The 15,897-nt window shown below is 41.0% G+C and overlaps 1 protein-coding gene across 1 annotated transcript in view; it reads right to left on the bottom strand.

The window, feature by feature from the left end:
* The window catches only part of USP11 (ubiquitin specific peptidase 11), a 3,313,221-nt gene that overhangs the window by 723,733 nt on the left and 2,573,591 nt on the right, over nucleotides 1-15,897 (bottom strand). Inside the window, exon 19 of the mRNA XM_044080280.1 lies at nucleotides 8,403-8,473. Coding sequence (XP_043936215.1) covers nucleotides 8,403-8,473 — 71 coding nt within the window. The remainder of the gene's footprint in view (nucleotides 1-8,402; nucleotides 8,474-15,897) is intronic.

The following is a 15,897-nucleotide window of genomic DNA, read 5'->3' as shown; positions in this document are numbered from 1 at the left end:
TCCCAAATTTAAACACAAAAAATGTCCTTCTCTTGTGTGTTGCAGTATTCTTTTCATATGGGTTGGCTTCCGCCCAGCGATCTGACGTGCAGCCTGTATAAAAAAGCTTACAGCCACAGTGCCAGTTAAGTGGGACATTGCACATAGGCTCTGACAGCATCAGCCATAAAAGGACATCCGCATGTACCATCCTCAGAACAAGGAAGCCCCATGAGGAACAAAAGTCCTAAGACAAAGAATGAGTCATCCTAGGAAGGGACAAGTTACAAGGGGAAGGCAGGAGGGATAGAATACTGCAACATAGAAGAGAAGGACATCTTTTGTTATGACAAGGTTTTACACAACTATTCTATGTCCTAATCAATATTGCAGAGTTCTTTACATGTGGGAGAGTGCCAAAGATTAGTTGGTACCTAGGGTGCTGGCAGGAGCAGAAAAATGAGGAAGAATTTTCCACAAATCCATGCAGAATATCTCTAGCAAATCCTGATCTGGACCTAGAGATAGTGTCCAACTTATAATGTTTGGTAAAAGTACGGCCTGAATACCAAGTAGCAGCCGCCATAGGTTCACTGAAGGGTACTAGGCTACTGGTCCTAGGGCCTATATAAGCCTAGCCAAAAATGTACCCTGGCTTTCGCCACCCAAGAAAATTATTTTCCTGCGCCCCTGTCGAGCAGAGCCACCGAAGTGATCCCCAGGGTGAATTTCCTATCTCCCATCCAATCATCAAGATTTTTCTTGAAGAGTGCTAATGAGGAGCTCTGTTTGACATAGATAGGTAATCTGTTCCACAATGGAATTAGTATACAGGCCTTTAAAGAAAGCCCCTGACAAAGCAACCAATCTGGTGGCATGGACTCTGACCAGAAGGCAGTGATTTCCATGAAAAACATAAAACACAATAGCTTTAGAAATCCAGGATGAAATAGTTTGTTTAGAAACATGTAAACTCAGAGCCCTGGTATGAAAAGACAGTTTATCTGACTTCCTTATAGCTTTTGCCTTGTCAAGGTAAAATCTGACTTCTTTATAGCTTTTGTCTTGTCAAGGTAAAATCTGAGCTGCCTATGTACCTCTAAGGTATGTCAAAATCCTCTCACTAGAGGACTGAGAAGGGAAAAAGGTGGGCAATTGGACAGACTGATTAAGAGACAACTCAGTCACCACTTTAGGCATGAAAGAAGGATTAGTTCTCAAAGACACCCTGTCCTTGTGGAAAATCAAGAAAGGAGGGGATGCCATCAAGACCTGAATCTCAAACCTTCCTAGAAGAAGTTAAGGCTACCAGATTTTTCCAAGTGCAAAACTTTAGAGGAGCCGTGGCTGGAGGCTCAAAAGGAGCCAGAGTTAGCTTCTCTAAGACATATTTAAGATCCTAAGGAGGAGGCACTGGTTTCCTGGGAGGTTTTATGTGTAGGACACCTTTAAGAAAAAGTTTAACCTCCAATCTGGAGGCTAAAGGAGGTGTTAATGCAGACAAGCAGAAAGAGCATAACAGTGGACTTTCACTGAGGAATATGACAAGCCACTGTTAAGCAAGTCATGCAAGGAAGTACAACTGGAATATCCACCGAGTGGATACAGACTTCTTTTAAGGCACCAGATAGAAAATATTTCCCCTTTGGAAATGTAAGATTTACTAGTATTGGGTTTCCTGGCATGCTGGAACACCTTAAGCATGTCCTGTGAAAAAATGTGCCCGAAAGGGTTCAAAAATTGATCACCAACAAGGTATTTTTTAGTGATGACAGATGTGGATGAATCAAGGATCAGTCTTGTGCGAGTAATTCCAACCGATGAGCCAACTTGTGGTGATGACCCTTGGCTAATTACAGAAGAACAGGAAACCAATGTAGTCTTGGCCAAAAGGGAGTCACCAACAAGATTTCTGTTTTGTCCTGCTGAATGGATTGCATAAAGAAACATCCCCCTCCCTAAGACAGCTAGGGGGTCCACCTTCCAGGCCAGAGGATGCGGGACCCTGGCACAAAAGAGAGGACGTTGTCTGTTTTGAGGGCAGGCAAGATGTGGAGTACCCCTCTAATGAACTAAATCTGGAACACATTCTTGTGAAGCATCCATTTGTGGGATTGTGACATGGATATGCTTCATGCATCCGCCACAGAGTTTTGTGCCGAGGGTAGGTAAAATCATGAAGAGTTACTTTGTACTGGATAGCTAATTCCAATGCCTTGAGGGCTAACCTGCAAAGAAGGTAAGATTTGGTTCCCCTTGCTTATGTACCAGAGGGGATACACTAGACAATCTCGATGTACTGAAATGTCGAAATTCAGTACGTCGAGACAGAATAGCGGAAAGTGCAGTTAACCGAAACTACACTTTGCCGAATCTGCAAATGTCAAATCCACCGCTATCGTGGTGTTGCGTTCATGACATGTGGTGCTGTTTGTGGATTTATCTGGGGGTTTCAGGTAAGTGTGTGTTTGAGGATATCGGGTAGGGATTTTAGTGTGTGTGCTGTTGTTTTGTGTGTGTTTAGTGCGACCTTGGAGTTAGAATATATAAGTAGGGGGGTGTGGGGGTGCAGCCCGCCACATGGGGGGTGCAGGGGGGCTTGCCCCCCATCTTACAGGTAGGTTAGGTGTGTTTGTGTGTGTTATATTTGTTTAGTTAGGTAGGTTTATGTGTGTGTGACTATGTCCTGGTTTGTGTGTGTGTGTGTGAATGGTCGCGATTGTAGTATTCGTGATTGTGGGTTTTCATGTATGTGGGTTTTCGACTATTCAGTCTTGAAATACTGAAATTCGACATTTCAGTATTTCGAGATTGTATAGTGAATCCACCAGAGGACAGTGGTACTGCTGATAAATATCTCCCGAGGACCTGGTAGGAAAAGAGGATGAAAGATTTGCAAGGCTAGAATCAGAGCCCTCATCTCTCAGATGTTGATGTGCTCCGCCTGCTGAGATTGAGACCAAAGACCCTGAACTTTCCCGGAAGCAAAGGATGCTCCCTAGCTTATGTCTGAGGCATCTCTGAACAGCTGTTGAGAAGGTTGGGGTAAGAAAACAGGAAGGCCTGGCTTCAGAGACAGTTGTTGAATCCACCAGTGGAGTTCTGTTTTCAATCAGGGGAGGAGCGGAACCAGGACATCTAAAAGGTGAGCATGTTGAGACCAGGTTGCCTTTAGAAAAGACTGAAATTTCCTCATTTGAAGCTTTGCCAAAGGCAGCATGGGAATCGTGGAAGCCAGGACTCAGAGAAGTCTCAGAAATTCCCTGGCTGGGATAGAAGGAAGAGGCAGAAGGCTTTCCATGAAGGATGTAAGAGAGAGAACCCTTGTCTGTAGGCAGGAAAACAATCATCAGATCTATTCTGAACCTGCACCCTAAGAAGCTGTGATCTTGAGATGGAGGCAGACTGTATTGTTTTGAAATTTATTGTGAACCCTAGGCCCTGAAGAAGATGAATGGCCTTCAGAAGGTTTTGAGACAATTTATCCAAATTGCTGGCCAGAAAAAGATGATCATCTACTTAAGAATAAACCTGAACCCTGTGGACCCTCAGGAAAGCAATGGCCAGGGCCAAACACTTTGTGAAAACCCTTGGTGCAGTGGAAAGACCAAAAGCAAGGCAGAAAACTGAAAGTGCAAAGAACCCACCTAGAAAAGTAAGAATTTCCTGTACTGAGGGTGAATGGGAATATGCACAGGATCATAGGAAGTTACTAGGCTATTGGGCCTGTGGCCCTTATAAGCCTAGCCAAGCGTTTAGCCCATATTTAGACAAGTCAGCACCCAAAGCCTCTGTCCTGCAGGGGCACAGGTGGAATCCCAGGGGTGCATTTTCTGTTTTCCATCCAGCTATCCAGGTCGCGCTTAAAAAGGGATACTGAGGTACTCTGCTTGACGTGGAGAGGGAGTCTAATCCACAGATGGGGGAATCTCTGGGACACAAATCTGTCCTGCCAACAAGTTCTACTGATATCACAGACCAGGGTGAGGTTGCACGTATGGGTTACTCAAGTGAAGCTTGACTTTCAGATAAGTATCTTTGAGATCTAGAGAAGCCATGAAAGCTTGAGGAGAAATCAGGGGAACAAGTGTCTGAAGTGACAGCATCCGGAAAGGCGGCATTACCAGGAAAGTTTTTAAGTGGGAGAGGTCTAAAACTGGTCTCCAAGGACCATCCTTTTTGGGAACCAGAAACATTCTGGAGAAAAAAAAACAATCATCTCTGATAACAGAGGTACAGGCTGAATAGTGCCTTGAGAAAGTAGCTGAGGTAGGAGCAGAGGAAACAGATGAAGTGGCCAGGAAGGCTGAGGAATCCCCATGAAAGAAGGAGAATCTTCCAAGTCATAAAGTAACCTTTTTGGATGGTGGAAAGAACCCAGATGTCTTGAATGATCTTTGCCCAGGCTGTAAATGAAAGAGACAAGTGTGAAGAGAAAGAGGTGCATAACTTGGAAGAGAAGAGTGACTGACTCACAGAACTGGGCCTAGCCTGAAGGGGCTGCTGAGAAGGAGCAGCAGAAGCAGTCGTTTTTGACTGAGGGGGTCTCCTATTAGACTTCTTAGCCCTAGCACCAGAAGAAGCAGAGGAAGAATGAGCAGGTTTCCTAACAAAGAACGTTTTGGCAGGGAAATTCCCACGGAATTTGGGAACTGGTGAGTTTAAGTCCTGAAGTTTCTGTTTTTCCTGTAGAGCTTTAAAATGTTCTGCAGCTGCCGAACCAAAAATAGCACACTTATCTAGAGGAGCATCAAGTAACTTTGCTTTTATTTCATCAGGCAATGATTGAATCCTTAACCAAGAATGTCTCCTAAGCACAAAGGCAGTAGCAGCAGCCCTGGAGGATGCCTCTACAGCATCACAGCTGCAATTGATGGAATGTCTAGCTACCTGAAAATATGCAGCCAAAAGTGACAGAACCTGTGGCTTAACCTCAGAGTCTGCTAACTGAGCCAAAGCCTAAGAGTGCAAAGCCAAAGAATATCTAGATATATCTCTCTGGTAATTAATAGTTCACATAGAAGAACTATATACTTTCTTAGTCTGTCAAGAATTTTCCTTTCCTTATCAGAAGGAAGAAGCTTGGCAGAAGGAGAAAAGCGAGAAGATTTGGGGCACTTACAGAGAAACTTGCAGTCATCTGGTACTTTATAAAATCTATCAGGCCTCTTGGGAATAGGGGCCCGGGAATCAGGTGCTTTGGAGGAAAGAAAGCAAAAGTGTCCAGGAAATGTGAAAGGAGTGAATGAATTGCTGAGGGAGTGAGGACCTCCATTTGTAGCAGATCATAACACTTTTAAACCTCAGAAATCTGGCAGCAATCCCATTTGAAGAACTCTCTCATCTCATTAATAGTTTCTCTAAAGGAAAGTTCTTCAACTGGGGAATCTCCCCCATTAGATTCCTCCTCAGGAGAGGCATATTCCAGAGGGGAAGTAATCTGGGTGGAGTTCACAGGGAGTCTTCATCAGATAAGGAATCCTCAGAATCAGAGGAAATAACTGAGACCCAGCAGCCTGCACAGGAGAAGTGAAGGCAGGAAGAAGGAGAGAGGAAGAAGGCGGCTTCAAAGCCATCAAGGCCTTAACAAGACCCTGGGAAAAGGCATCCCCAATCAGACTGAGGGGTGGAAGGGACATTCGGATGTTCGGTCATTTGTTTTTTCTTAACATGTCTTTCAGTATGACGAGATAAAAAAGAGGAACCCAACATAGGCCTAATGTCCAGCATAGACAGTGAAGGATCCCTAGTTGGAATGGCAGGAACATTGCCAGTCTTCCAGCAGAACAAGCCATGGTCCCCCCCCCCATGTCGTCCAGTATGGACGTCAGCACTACCTCGGACATGCTAGGATCCAAACCCTTGGCGGCTTCTCCAGAGGTCTCTGCTGAAGAAGCGGACCCGACCTCCACAACAGGAATGTCATAGGTAGTTTTGAGTTTTTGCTTACTCACCTTCCTTTTCAAACTTGGCTCAGCCTAAGGCCCCACAGCACCTTCCACAGTGTCTCTAGTGAGACGTTCGAGTCGCTGATTCTCAACAGGAATGTCATAGGTAGTTTTGAGTTTTTGCTTACTCACCTTCCTTTTCAAACTTGGCTCAGCCTAAGGCCCCACAGCACCTTCCACAGTGTCTCTAGTGAGACGTTCGAGTCGCTGATTCTCAAGACAGAGATTTAAGACAGAAAGAGAGCTAAGTAAAGTCTTTTGCATGAAACCCTGACAAATGGAAGAGGAATGGTAATGGTGACTATGCCCTAAGCCAAGACAGAAGCTGTGGCTATCTTTATGTGGAATCTGCCTTCCATGCCTACACTTGCCCTTCTTGGATGACATGAATAGCAGCAAATGGTAGTAGCAATTAAAAGAATCCCCAGTGGGTTACTTATCTGAAGCTGCCAGCAACACGTGGAGTCAACCTTCTGAATGGCAGGGAAAAAGTTCTGAGGATGGCATGTGTGGACACTGTCAAAGCCTATGTGCGATGTCCCACATACTGGCAGTGGGTATAACCTTTTGTATACAGGCTGGACACTGGGTCATTGGGTGGAAGACAACCCATATGTAAAGAATACTGCAACATTAAACAGAAAGACATCTATGAGGCACACAAATAGACATCTTATTCAAGTTAAAAAAAAAAAAAAAAAAAAAAAAAAAATTACCCAGTGACTGGCTAGATAAAAGAACATATCCTCTTCTGTGATGCTGGTGTGTTGCATCCGACTATTGTTGGTGGATCTATATAGAAGGGCTAAGTTGGGGGGGGGGGGATAGAAAATGAGTGACTTGACACCTAACTCTCTTGGGGTGAAAATCTGGGATTTTTCATTATACTGATATGTCTAACTACATAAGATGCCCAGATTAAATGGGATACCACAAAAGTCTTACACTTACAAGTACATGAACAATATGTATTTCATAAAGGGGAAAAAATCTCAACTTACAAGTTGATGACCCAGAGTCCATACTGCAAACAAGTTCATGTATTCAGATATTTGGGATTTGACTGACTAATAACTTATGTCTAAGATGGTACTGTGGAGTTGTGTGTGTTTATGAATTCGTCCCCCCCCCCCCCACACCACCACCGATGCACAAAATAAAATTTGTGTAGAGCAGTCACTGTTCACATTACTACTATATGGCACTTTGCTGCTGTAGTGGACTTTGGTATATTGTGTTGGACCATACTCCAGCCACTGCATTACTGTCATTTGGTCTTAAGCCACAGAGTTCTTTGGTCTGTTATTTTAAAAGACTACCATTTGTAGTACCCTATTTAACCTGTGCAGTCAAATACACCAGTTAACTCTTTACAACTGAGTGCGCGTCCAGGCGTTTCTGCAGTTAACTCCTACTGCGCCTCTAGGTGTCAAACATTGCTTGTTCATATTTGCATTAATTCTAAAACCATGCTACATACAAGGTATCAGAATATTTTATCTTGAAGCAAACATGATGGAAAACATATCTGACCTCTGTCAATGAGTATTTGTTAGAACTGTAAGGTCATTTCATTTTTTTTTCAAGGCTCAAGCCTCACCCATTGGGAATTAAAGGTACACACTCAATGAGCTGTACTAGAGGAAATGAGTTAATGTAAAATCTCAGTACTGGTAGCGGGTGGGTATCAAGAGAATTGGAGAGGCACTGGAAGCTTCCTAGAAACAGATCATTACCTACTTTAGAAGTAGCCTGCAGGAAGCGCAGACTTTTATTAGGCTTCAAATGATCATTTTTGAATTTAAGTTAAAAAAATAAAAATAAAAACACTATTCATTCCAGTTCGATGTGGAAGTGTTCTCCTTGACAATATGTCATTAAATTCTGATTGAGGGATACACAGCTGCAAGGATGTTTAAGAATAAAAGTATGATGAAAGCTGCTACAATAACTGCCTTCAGCTACATCAGTGAATACAATGCATTACATACCCGAGAAACAGCACAGTATTAAATAACATCTTAAAAAAAACACACAAGGTTTATAGCAGTAATGTCCATGTTAGTGCTGCCTATAAACTTAAGTGATGGATTCAAGCTCAAATTCTTAGTGGGCGGGGAAGCCTAAATTTACTGCTTTCTGATCCGAAAGACAAAATACAATATCATAAGAAACGTATGACTGAGGGCAGGTGTGCTGTGAAAGTTATGCATAATCTGTGCTTCTCAACTGGTAACAGTCACTGGATACAACTTCCCACTCTGGGTAGAAAACAGGGCAGTTAAATTATACTTTTTTATTTAAGGAATATGTGCATAAGGTTCTGTAATTAAATGCAACTCCTCTGATACATCTGTTCTCAAAACTACCAATTACTGCAAATTCTAAGCAGCACTGCAGCAGCAAAGGAAAGTTTCATGTATGCCAAGTAAGTGACTATGCATGAAGTTAATTTTAAAATGTCATGCTACTGACCTCTGCTTCAACTTCGTCATAGTATTTCCTTCTCATTTCTGGATCCCAGTCAATTGCAATATATGGTTGGGCTGCAAGGATAAAAAAAGAAAAAAGTTATCATGCATTGTATACAATGAATATGCTACAATAATTAACCTGCTAAAATGAAAACAGATAAAACAAGATTACAGATATAACAGAAAAGAGCATATGGTACCTTAAGTCTGAAGAGTCAAAAGACTTCTAATGTCTACATAATTATTCCTTCATTACAGAAGCAAAGAAAAACATTGCAAGGATGCTGCCATAACCTACTCAGCTGTTGTTTGCAGTCTAGTAAGCTTAGTGATTCAACAAATAAAAACGATGTACGTACTTACCATAATGACAGAGATGCACGATTCTTGGTTTATCCAAATCTGTTAGACTAGACACCATGGGCTCCAATCAGTCAGCTTTGCACAAGAATATTTTTTTTAAACAAGAAACATCTTTATTAAATTATCACATAAGATATAATCATACATTTATATAAATATTTTAGTTGCAAACATTGTACATCACAAACCATGTTGACATAATTGAAGTTGCAAACATTATACAGCACTTGCATTCTATCCAGTCACTGTCAGTCAAACATTACACAGCTCATTCAAATACTGCCTTCTTTTAAACCTCGTTCCTCCTCTGCATGCATTCTTCCCACAATTCTACATTTTTCCAATGTAATTTGCTCTTACCCTTTTCTACAGATCCCAGTTCCAGTTGTTTTATCACGGTTACTATATTCACTACTTCTAGTGAAGTTGGTTTATACCGATTTCCATTTTCTAGTAATTGCTCTTTTGGCAGCCACCATAAGTGGACCCAGCAAGGCCTTACTATGTCTAGGCAATTCCAATTCTGTATCATAACTCAAAAAATAATTTCATTAGTTACACCAATTTGCTCACCCAGAATCCCTGACAGAGCAGTCTGCAGGGAATCTTTAAAGTCTGCCAATTCATTACACTCCCAGAAAATATGTTCCCAGTTACCTCCTCCTTCCCCATCACACCTCCAACATTTGTTGTCTACCTGAGGAAAAATTCTTTGGAGTTTACTTGGGGTATAAAATACCCAGGTAAATACTTCCAAGCAAAGATCCTAGATCTTCTACACTTTGTTGCATATTTGTGAGACATACATATATCCCGCCCATTGTTTCTTTATGCATTGCTTATCCGATCTCCCTTCCCAATCATTTCTGGCCTCCTCTGATTGATTCTTATAGTTATGCAATATTTTGTATGCTCTAATTTTTTTTAACAGCAGCTTCTGTTCTACATTCTAATAAAAACTATCAGTTCTGATCTTTCCTTAGGATCCTCCTATTTCTTTCTCTTTCTCTATGCTCTGATAACAGTCCTTGATGGGGAAGGCAATCTCTATTCAGCAGTCCACATAAATTCTTGGCCTCTTCCCATTCTATTACCTTTCCCTAATTATTTGCTCCCAATACCTTGGTTCTTCTGCCAGTTTTCTCTAAAAAATCCCAGCTCCCTTTTGCATATTGTCTGTATCCCTAATTCCAATGATCCATATTGGCAGAATCCTCTTTCTCCAATCCCATGTTGGCTTAATTTTAGAATACTTCTCTGCTACTTTATAAATGCAATAATCTGCACGATTATTGTTATTTTCCTTAAGGATCTGCATCCAAAAGTCCAGCCTCTCCTTGTTTCTTGAGTCCCCCCCCACCTTGTTTCATCATCATCCCTTTTCACTTTGAATTATTGGTTTCTGCTTGTGCTACATATAGGAGCCTTAAATGAACTCTGAAATGCCCCTTCAAATCAGGTAATCCCAAACCACCTTGTTCAATTGGAAGAATCTTATGCCCTTGACACGTCCTGTCTTCTCTTCCAAGATAAAATCCTTCAGCTCTTGATTAATTGCTATCCACAACTTTTCCTCTGGTCGATAAAAATATGCCTAACCTGTGTATAAAACTAAAGGGACTAAAACATTTTAACTGCTTGTATCTTGTTATCCATATAACAGAGTTTCCAGTTTCTCAGTTTTTGTATTATCTTTTATTTAGTCTCTTCCAACATATCCTTAGCTGTCACACCAAAATCTTTTTTAATCCATACCCTTAAGTACCTCATGTTATCATGTCTCCATAAATATTATGTACACATAATTCACAGCTATTGCCTTTATTTTAGCTTCATTAATTTTGTATCCTGACAAGATCTGAAACTGCCTCAAAATGTTCCACAACACTGAAATGTCCTTTTCTGGTTTTATCAGGTATAAAATAATATCAAATACAAATACAGACAGCTTTTCTTGACTACCATACCAATTATATCCTTGAATTTCTGACTCTCATTTTCTTTGCCAATGGTTCTAAATATAGTGCAAACAACAAAGAGGAAAGAAGGCACCCTTGTCTAGTTCCTCTGCTCAAACAGAAATTATCAGAGAGGAATCCACCTACTTTAATTTTCACCTCAGAAACCTCATATATCATTCTTAATCAAACCTTATAATTTTATTAGGCTTCCACTGTCCCGTTCATAAATTCCCAGCTTACTTTTTCAAATGTTTTCTCTGCATCAAGACCCACCAACAACAGTGATATTTTCTTACATTCAGCTTCCCTCTGGATCATCAATGTTCTGTTAATGTTGTCAAATGTTTGGCTTTCCTCCACAAAACTACAATGATCCATGTCTATCAATTCTGGCATCACCTTTGCCATTATTTTAGCCATTATAAATAAACACTTTATATTCATAGTTTAGGATTGAACTGGGCCTGTATGAAGGTGGATCTCACAGGTCTTTACCCTCTTTAGGCATTACAGGGTTCTATATTACTTCATCAAAATATGTATTTGTGGAATACATATTCACTGATGGCTAAACAGCAAAATTCATTACAGAGAAGCACAGAATTTTTCCCAGGGTTAAGAACCTATGGACCATCACAACTTTGCCCTTTTCCCCACTGTATTGTGATCTCAGGTTAGTATATATATAGTTGGAGGAGGGGGGGTGCAGTCCCCCACTTGGGTGGGTTTGATTTAGTGCGGTGTGTGTTCTGGAGTGCTATAGGGTGAGTGGTTCTTAACCCTGTGAAAAATTCAGTGCTTCGCTGTAATGAATTTGACTGTTTAGCCATTACTGTATACATAATCAACGAACACATATTTTGATGAATGTATATAGATCCCATTACATCCACCACCGCTTTCCTCCAGGAAGTTGGTGCTTCACCTGTTCTTAAAATACTGTTAAACTAAACCTTCCAGATCTTTACCAGCTTTTCTGTCCTAGCTTCCAACTTCAATGGAAATATCACCTGATCTTGGGACTTTCCTGTAGAGTGGTTATACATCATGATTTTTATCTCATCTCGTCCTATTCTGTTAGTAATTGAGCCCCATCTATCTCTAACCCTTGCAGATTTAATTCCTCCATAAATATTTCCATTTGCACCTTTTCTTGATCTCCATATGTCTCTGCGTCATATAGACTTTCATAAAATTTCAGAAATATTTCTAGCACCTCTACAGCATCTCTTATCTTTCTTCTTATAGGCTCCCTAAGCTTGGCGCCAACTCTTTCTACTTTCTGTTGCCTGAGGCTTTGTGCCAAAAGTTTTTGTGCTATGGCATTATCATAAAAACAGATGCTTAACAGCAATCTTTCTAAACTCATACATATTATCGAGGCAATCCTTTAATTTCTGCTTAGCACTCTCTAATTGTTTCTCTTGTTCTGAGAGATTCCCTCTATTCTGCAATACTTTAAAGATTTGTCAGTCTCTCTAAATAATTCTTGTTGCTTCTTAACCATCTCTCTTTCTTCATTTCCACCTTAACTTTAAACTCCACTTTAATTTGATCTCACTCCCTAGCTATTTTCAGAAGAAATTTCTGTCTTCTCTAATAACTCTCAAATAATTTCCACTACCCATTTCTTAAATTCCTCTTTTTTCAAAAGATAAGTGGGAAAGCTCTAGTATCATTTTTATTTTAGTCATTCACATGATCTGAAACAGTTATTGGATGCTAATCAAAACTTTCAATTAAATGCACATGTTCCGGTGTAATGTTAATTCTGTCTAGCCTAGTCTGGATTTTGTATCTTGGGAATAATATACAAATTTACTCTGAACTCCTACTACTGAATTCACATTTCCATGCCAAATATTTTCATAAATTTCTATAAAAAAATTACCCTTCTGACCCCCCCCCCCAAGACACATCTTCCCTGCTACAAATCAAATTCCAGTCCCCAGCTGTAAGTAATATTACCTGATGAAAACTGATTATTTCTCCCAGAATTTTCTTATCATTCTTTATAGCAGTTTTAGGGGGGGAATATAAATATACAAGTGTAATCTTCCTCCCTTGCCAGTAGCCTCTTAGTACTACATATCCACCATTAATAACTTTTTTAATAATCTTCTATCAGTATCGGAGGCTCTCTTGCAATTAATTTAAGTGCTCCTCTTTTCCTTTGTCCCAGGTATTCAGCCGAATAACTATAATGAAAACCTTTCTTTATCAAATTCACATGTTCACTTCTTTCCAAATGGGTGTCCTGTAGTACAGCTATTTGCACTCTGCATTTTTAACATATTTCACGACTTTCTTTTTTATATATCCATGAGACCATTAACATTTAAAGATACTACTGAAAGGCTCATTATGTTAAAACGTTATTCATTCCACTTTTTTTGTGAGAGTTTTAAGTATGCAGTTCCAGCTTTTGTGTTACAAGCACACACTGTCTTGCAGGTTGAGCTTTCATACAGTTTCTTGTCATATCCATGCAAGCCCATGTCACAGCTTGCAAATCTTTCTGTTTCATTGAAAATTCTCAAACAAAAAAAATACATCCCAAAAACCTACTAACTTAATAATAACACACAAAGTTACATACATTTTCAAATAATGAAGTTTTATCTTCCTAATAGGAACAACTGTCCAAAATTGACTGCCACACACACTGACTCTGATTAATCTAAAAGGAAGGTTATCCATGCTAAGTTGCATGATACATCTGTGCCTCTACTATGTGCTGTCTGGTTTTGTCTCAGATTGATTGCTCTTCCAGATGAGAAAAAGTACAGTTGTGTACACTTACCACAAATGTAGATGTTCGAGTGTATTCACTGCTGCAGTCATTACATTTGGGTAATCTGCTGGCAGTTTGCCCTCAGGTCGGCCTGAATATCAAAGTCTTGGGTCCTGCGTAAGTTGCTGTCTCCTCTTCCATGAAGTCAGGTCGTCCAGGGGTATCAAACATGCAGCCAACGCCATTTTATTCAGTTTTTCTTGCCCTAGATGTCAGGTGCCCCCCAAATGGGGAGCATAAATTATATATATATATAAACAGCAATATATAGGAAAATGCACTTTTAGCAACATAAACTTTACCTTCATCTAAAAGCAAATACACCACAAAGGCTTTAGAATATAGTGAAGAAAAGAGAAGTTATAGAAAAGGGGGATGGTGGGTAACCCGGACTGCAACAGTGAATACACTCAAACATGTACATTTATAAGTGTACACAACTGTACTATGTTCTTTGCATTTCACTGTTGCAGTCATTACATTTGGTGAATCCCAAAGCTATGGATGGGTGGATGGAACTAAATAGCATTAGGAGCAACTATAAGGCCCTGCAGAACTGCAGTGGCAAAGCCTGCCCTGGATTTAGAGAAGAGAGGTAAATGATAATGCTTTTCAAAAGTATGAACAGAGCTCCAAGTAGCAGCTTCTAGAATGTCTTTGGTTGGAACTCCCCTGAGAAAGGCTGCTGAGGTAGAGGCAGCCCTGGTGGAATGTGACCGGATTTCCTTGGGGACCGGTTTACCACAATGCAAGTAGCAGAAACTAATGCAGTGGCTTATCCACTTAGAAATAGTGTGCTTTGATATAGCCTTCCCCTCTGATTCTGCAGCAAATGCCACCAGTAGTTGCTCAGACTTTCTTAGAGATTTGGTCCTGTTTAAGTAGAATCTTAGTTGCCCGTGTACGTCCAATGAATGCAGAATCCACTCCCCCTCTTTCTGCGGATTTGGGTAAAATGTTGGCAGGTGAATAGTTTGGTTAAGAGCCACACTGGATACCACCTTAGGCATAAAGGAAGTATTGGTCCTGAGGGACACCCTGTCCAGGTAAAATGTAATAAAAGGCTCCACAGCCATGAGGGCCTGTAGTTCTGAAACCCTTCTTCCTGAAGTGATTGCCAAAAGTAAAGCTGTTTTCCAAGATAAAAACTTAATATCCGCAGTAGATGCTGGTTCAAAAGGAGGCAGGGTGAGTTTTTCCAGCACAAAATTGAGGTCCCATACAGGAGTTGGTGATCTTCTGTGAGGTCTTAAATTTTTGGCCCCTCTAAGATACTGTTTTAGCAGAGGATGAGAAAAGATGGGAGGCTCTATGTTGTAATGAGCCGAGATAGCAGAGCCATGGATTTTTATTGAAGAAAAAGACAGGCCCTTGTCAAGCATCTCAGTCAAGTATTGTAAAATCTGAGGGATATTTGGTTTTGCTGTATCCGTTCCTTGTGCTTGGTTCCAAGCACAGAATCTCTTCCATTTATCAGCATAAGATTTTCTAGTACGAGGCCTTCTGGCTTTCAAAATGACATCCATCACAGACTTACTGAGAGGTGTTGTTTGAATAATTACATGATCAGCCATGCTGCCAGGTTCAGAGTTTGGAGCTGACTGTGCAGAATTTGACTGTTCTGCTCAGACAGTAGATGAGGTATTTGAGGCAAGTACCAAGGAGAGAGTTGAGACATATTCCTTAGAATTGGGTACCAGTGCGGCAAGGCCAGTCCGGAGCAATTAGGATCATTTTTGGCTTTTCCTGTCTGACCTTTAGTAAGACCTTGGAGAGAAGAGGCAGAGGGGGCAAGGCGTAGACTGATAGGTTTTTCCAATTGAAGGATAGGGCATCCACTTTCCATGCTTGTCTGTGATAAGTCCTTGTGCAGAATTTGTCCAGTTGATAATTTTGGGGGGAGGCAAATAGATCTATGTCTGGGCTCCCCCATTTCTGCGTTACCATGCTGAAGATTTGTGGATCCAGTTTCCACTCGTGTGGGTCCATAAGATTTCTGCTTAGGTCGTCTGCCAGAGTATTTTGTTTTCCTGGCAGGAATTGAGCTTGAAGATGTACTTGGTAAGTCAAGGCTGTGTTCCACAATGCCATGGCTAGTCTGTGCAGGGGTTAGGAATGTGTACCCTCCTGCTTGTTTATGTACCACATAACCGTAGTGTTGCCCGTCTTTATCAGTAGTTGTCCTGGATGAAGTAAGTCCTTGAAGGCTGTCAGGGCATTCTGAACAGCTAGCATCTCTTTCTGGTTGATATGCAGATGCATTTGTTTTGGGCTCCATATGCCCTGAATGCATCTCCCTGCCAGGTGGGACCCCCAAGCATAGTCTGATGCGTCTGTAGTTAGGGTTTGGGTGGCAGGGCGTAGAGTGAATGACAGTC

This window comes from Protopterus annectens, chromosome 8.part0, assembly GCF_019279795.1.
Source record: "Protopterus annectens isolate FY-2018-M chromosome 8.part0, PAN1.0, whole genome shotgun sequence".
NCBI lineage: Eukaryota > Metazoa > Chordata > Ceratodontiformes > Protopteridae > Protopterus > Protopterus annectens.
This window is presented reverse-complemented; position numbering and strand designations above follow the sequence as displayed.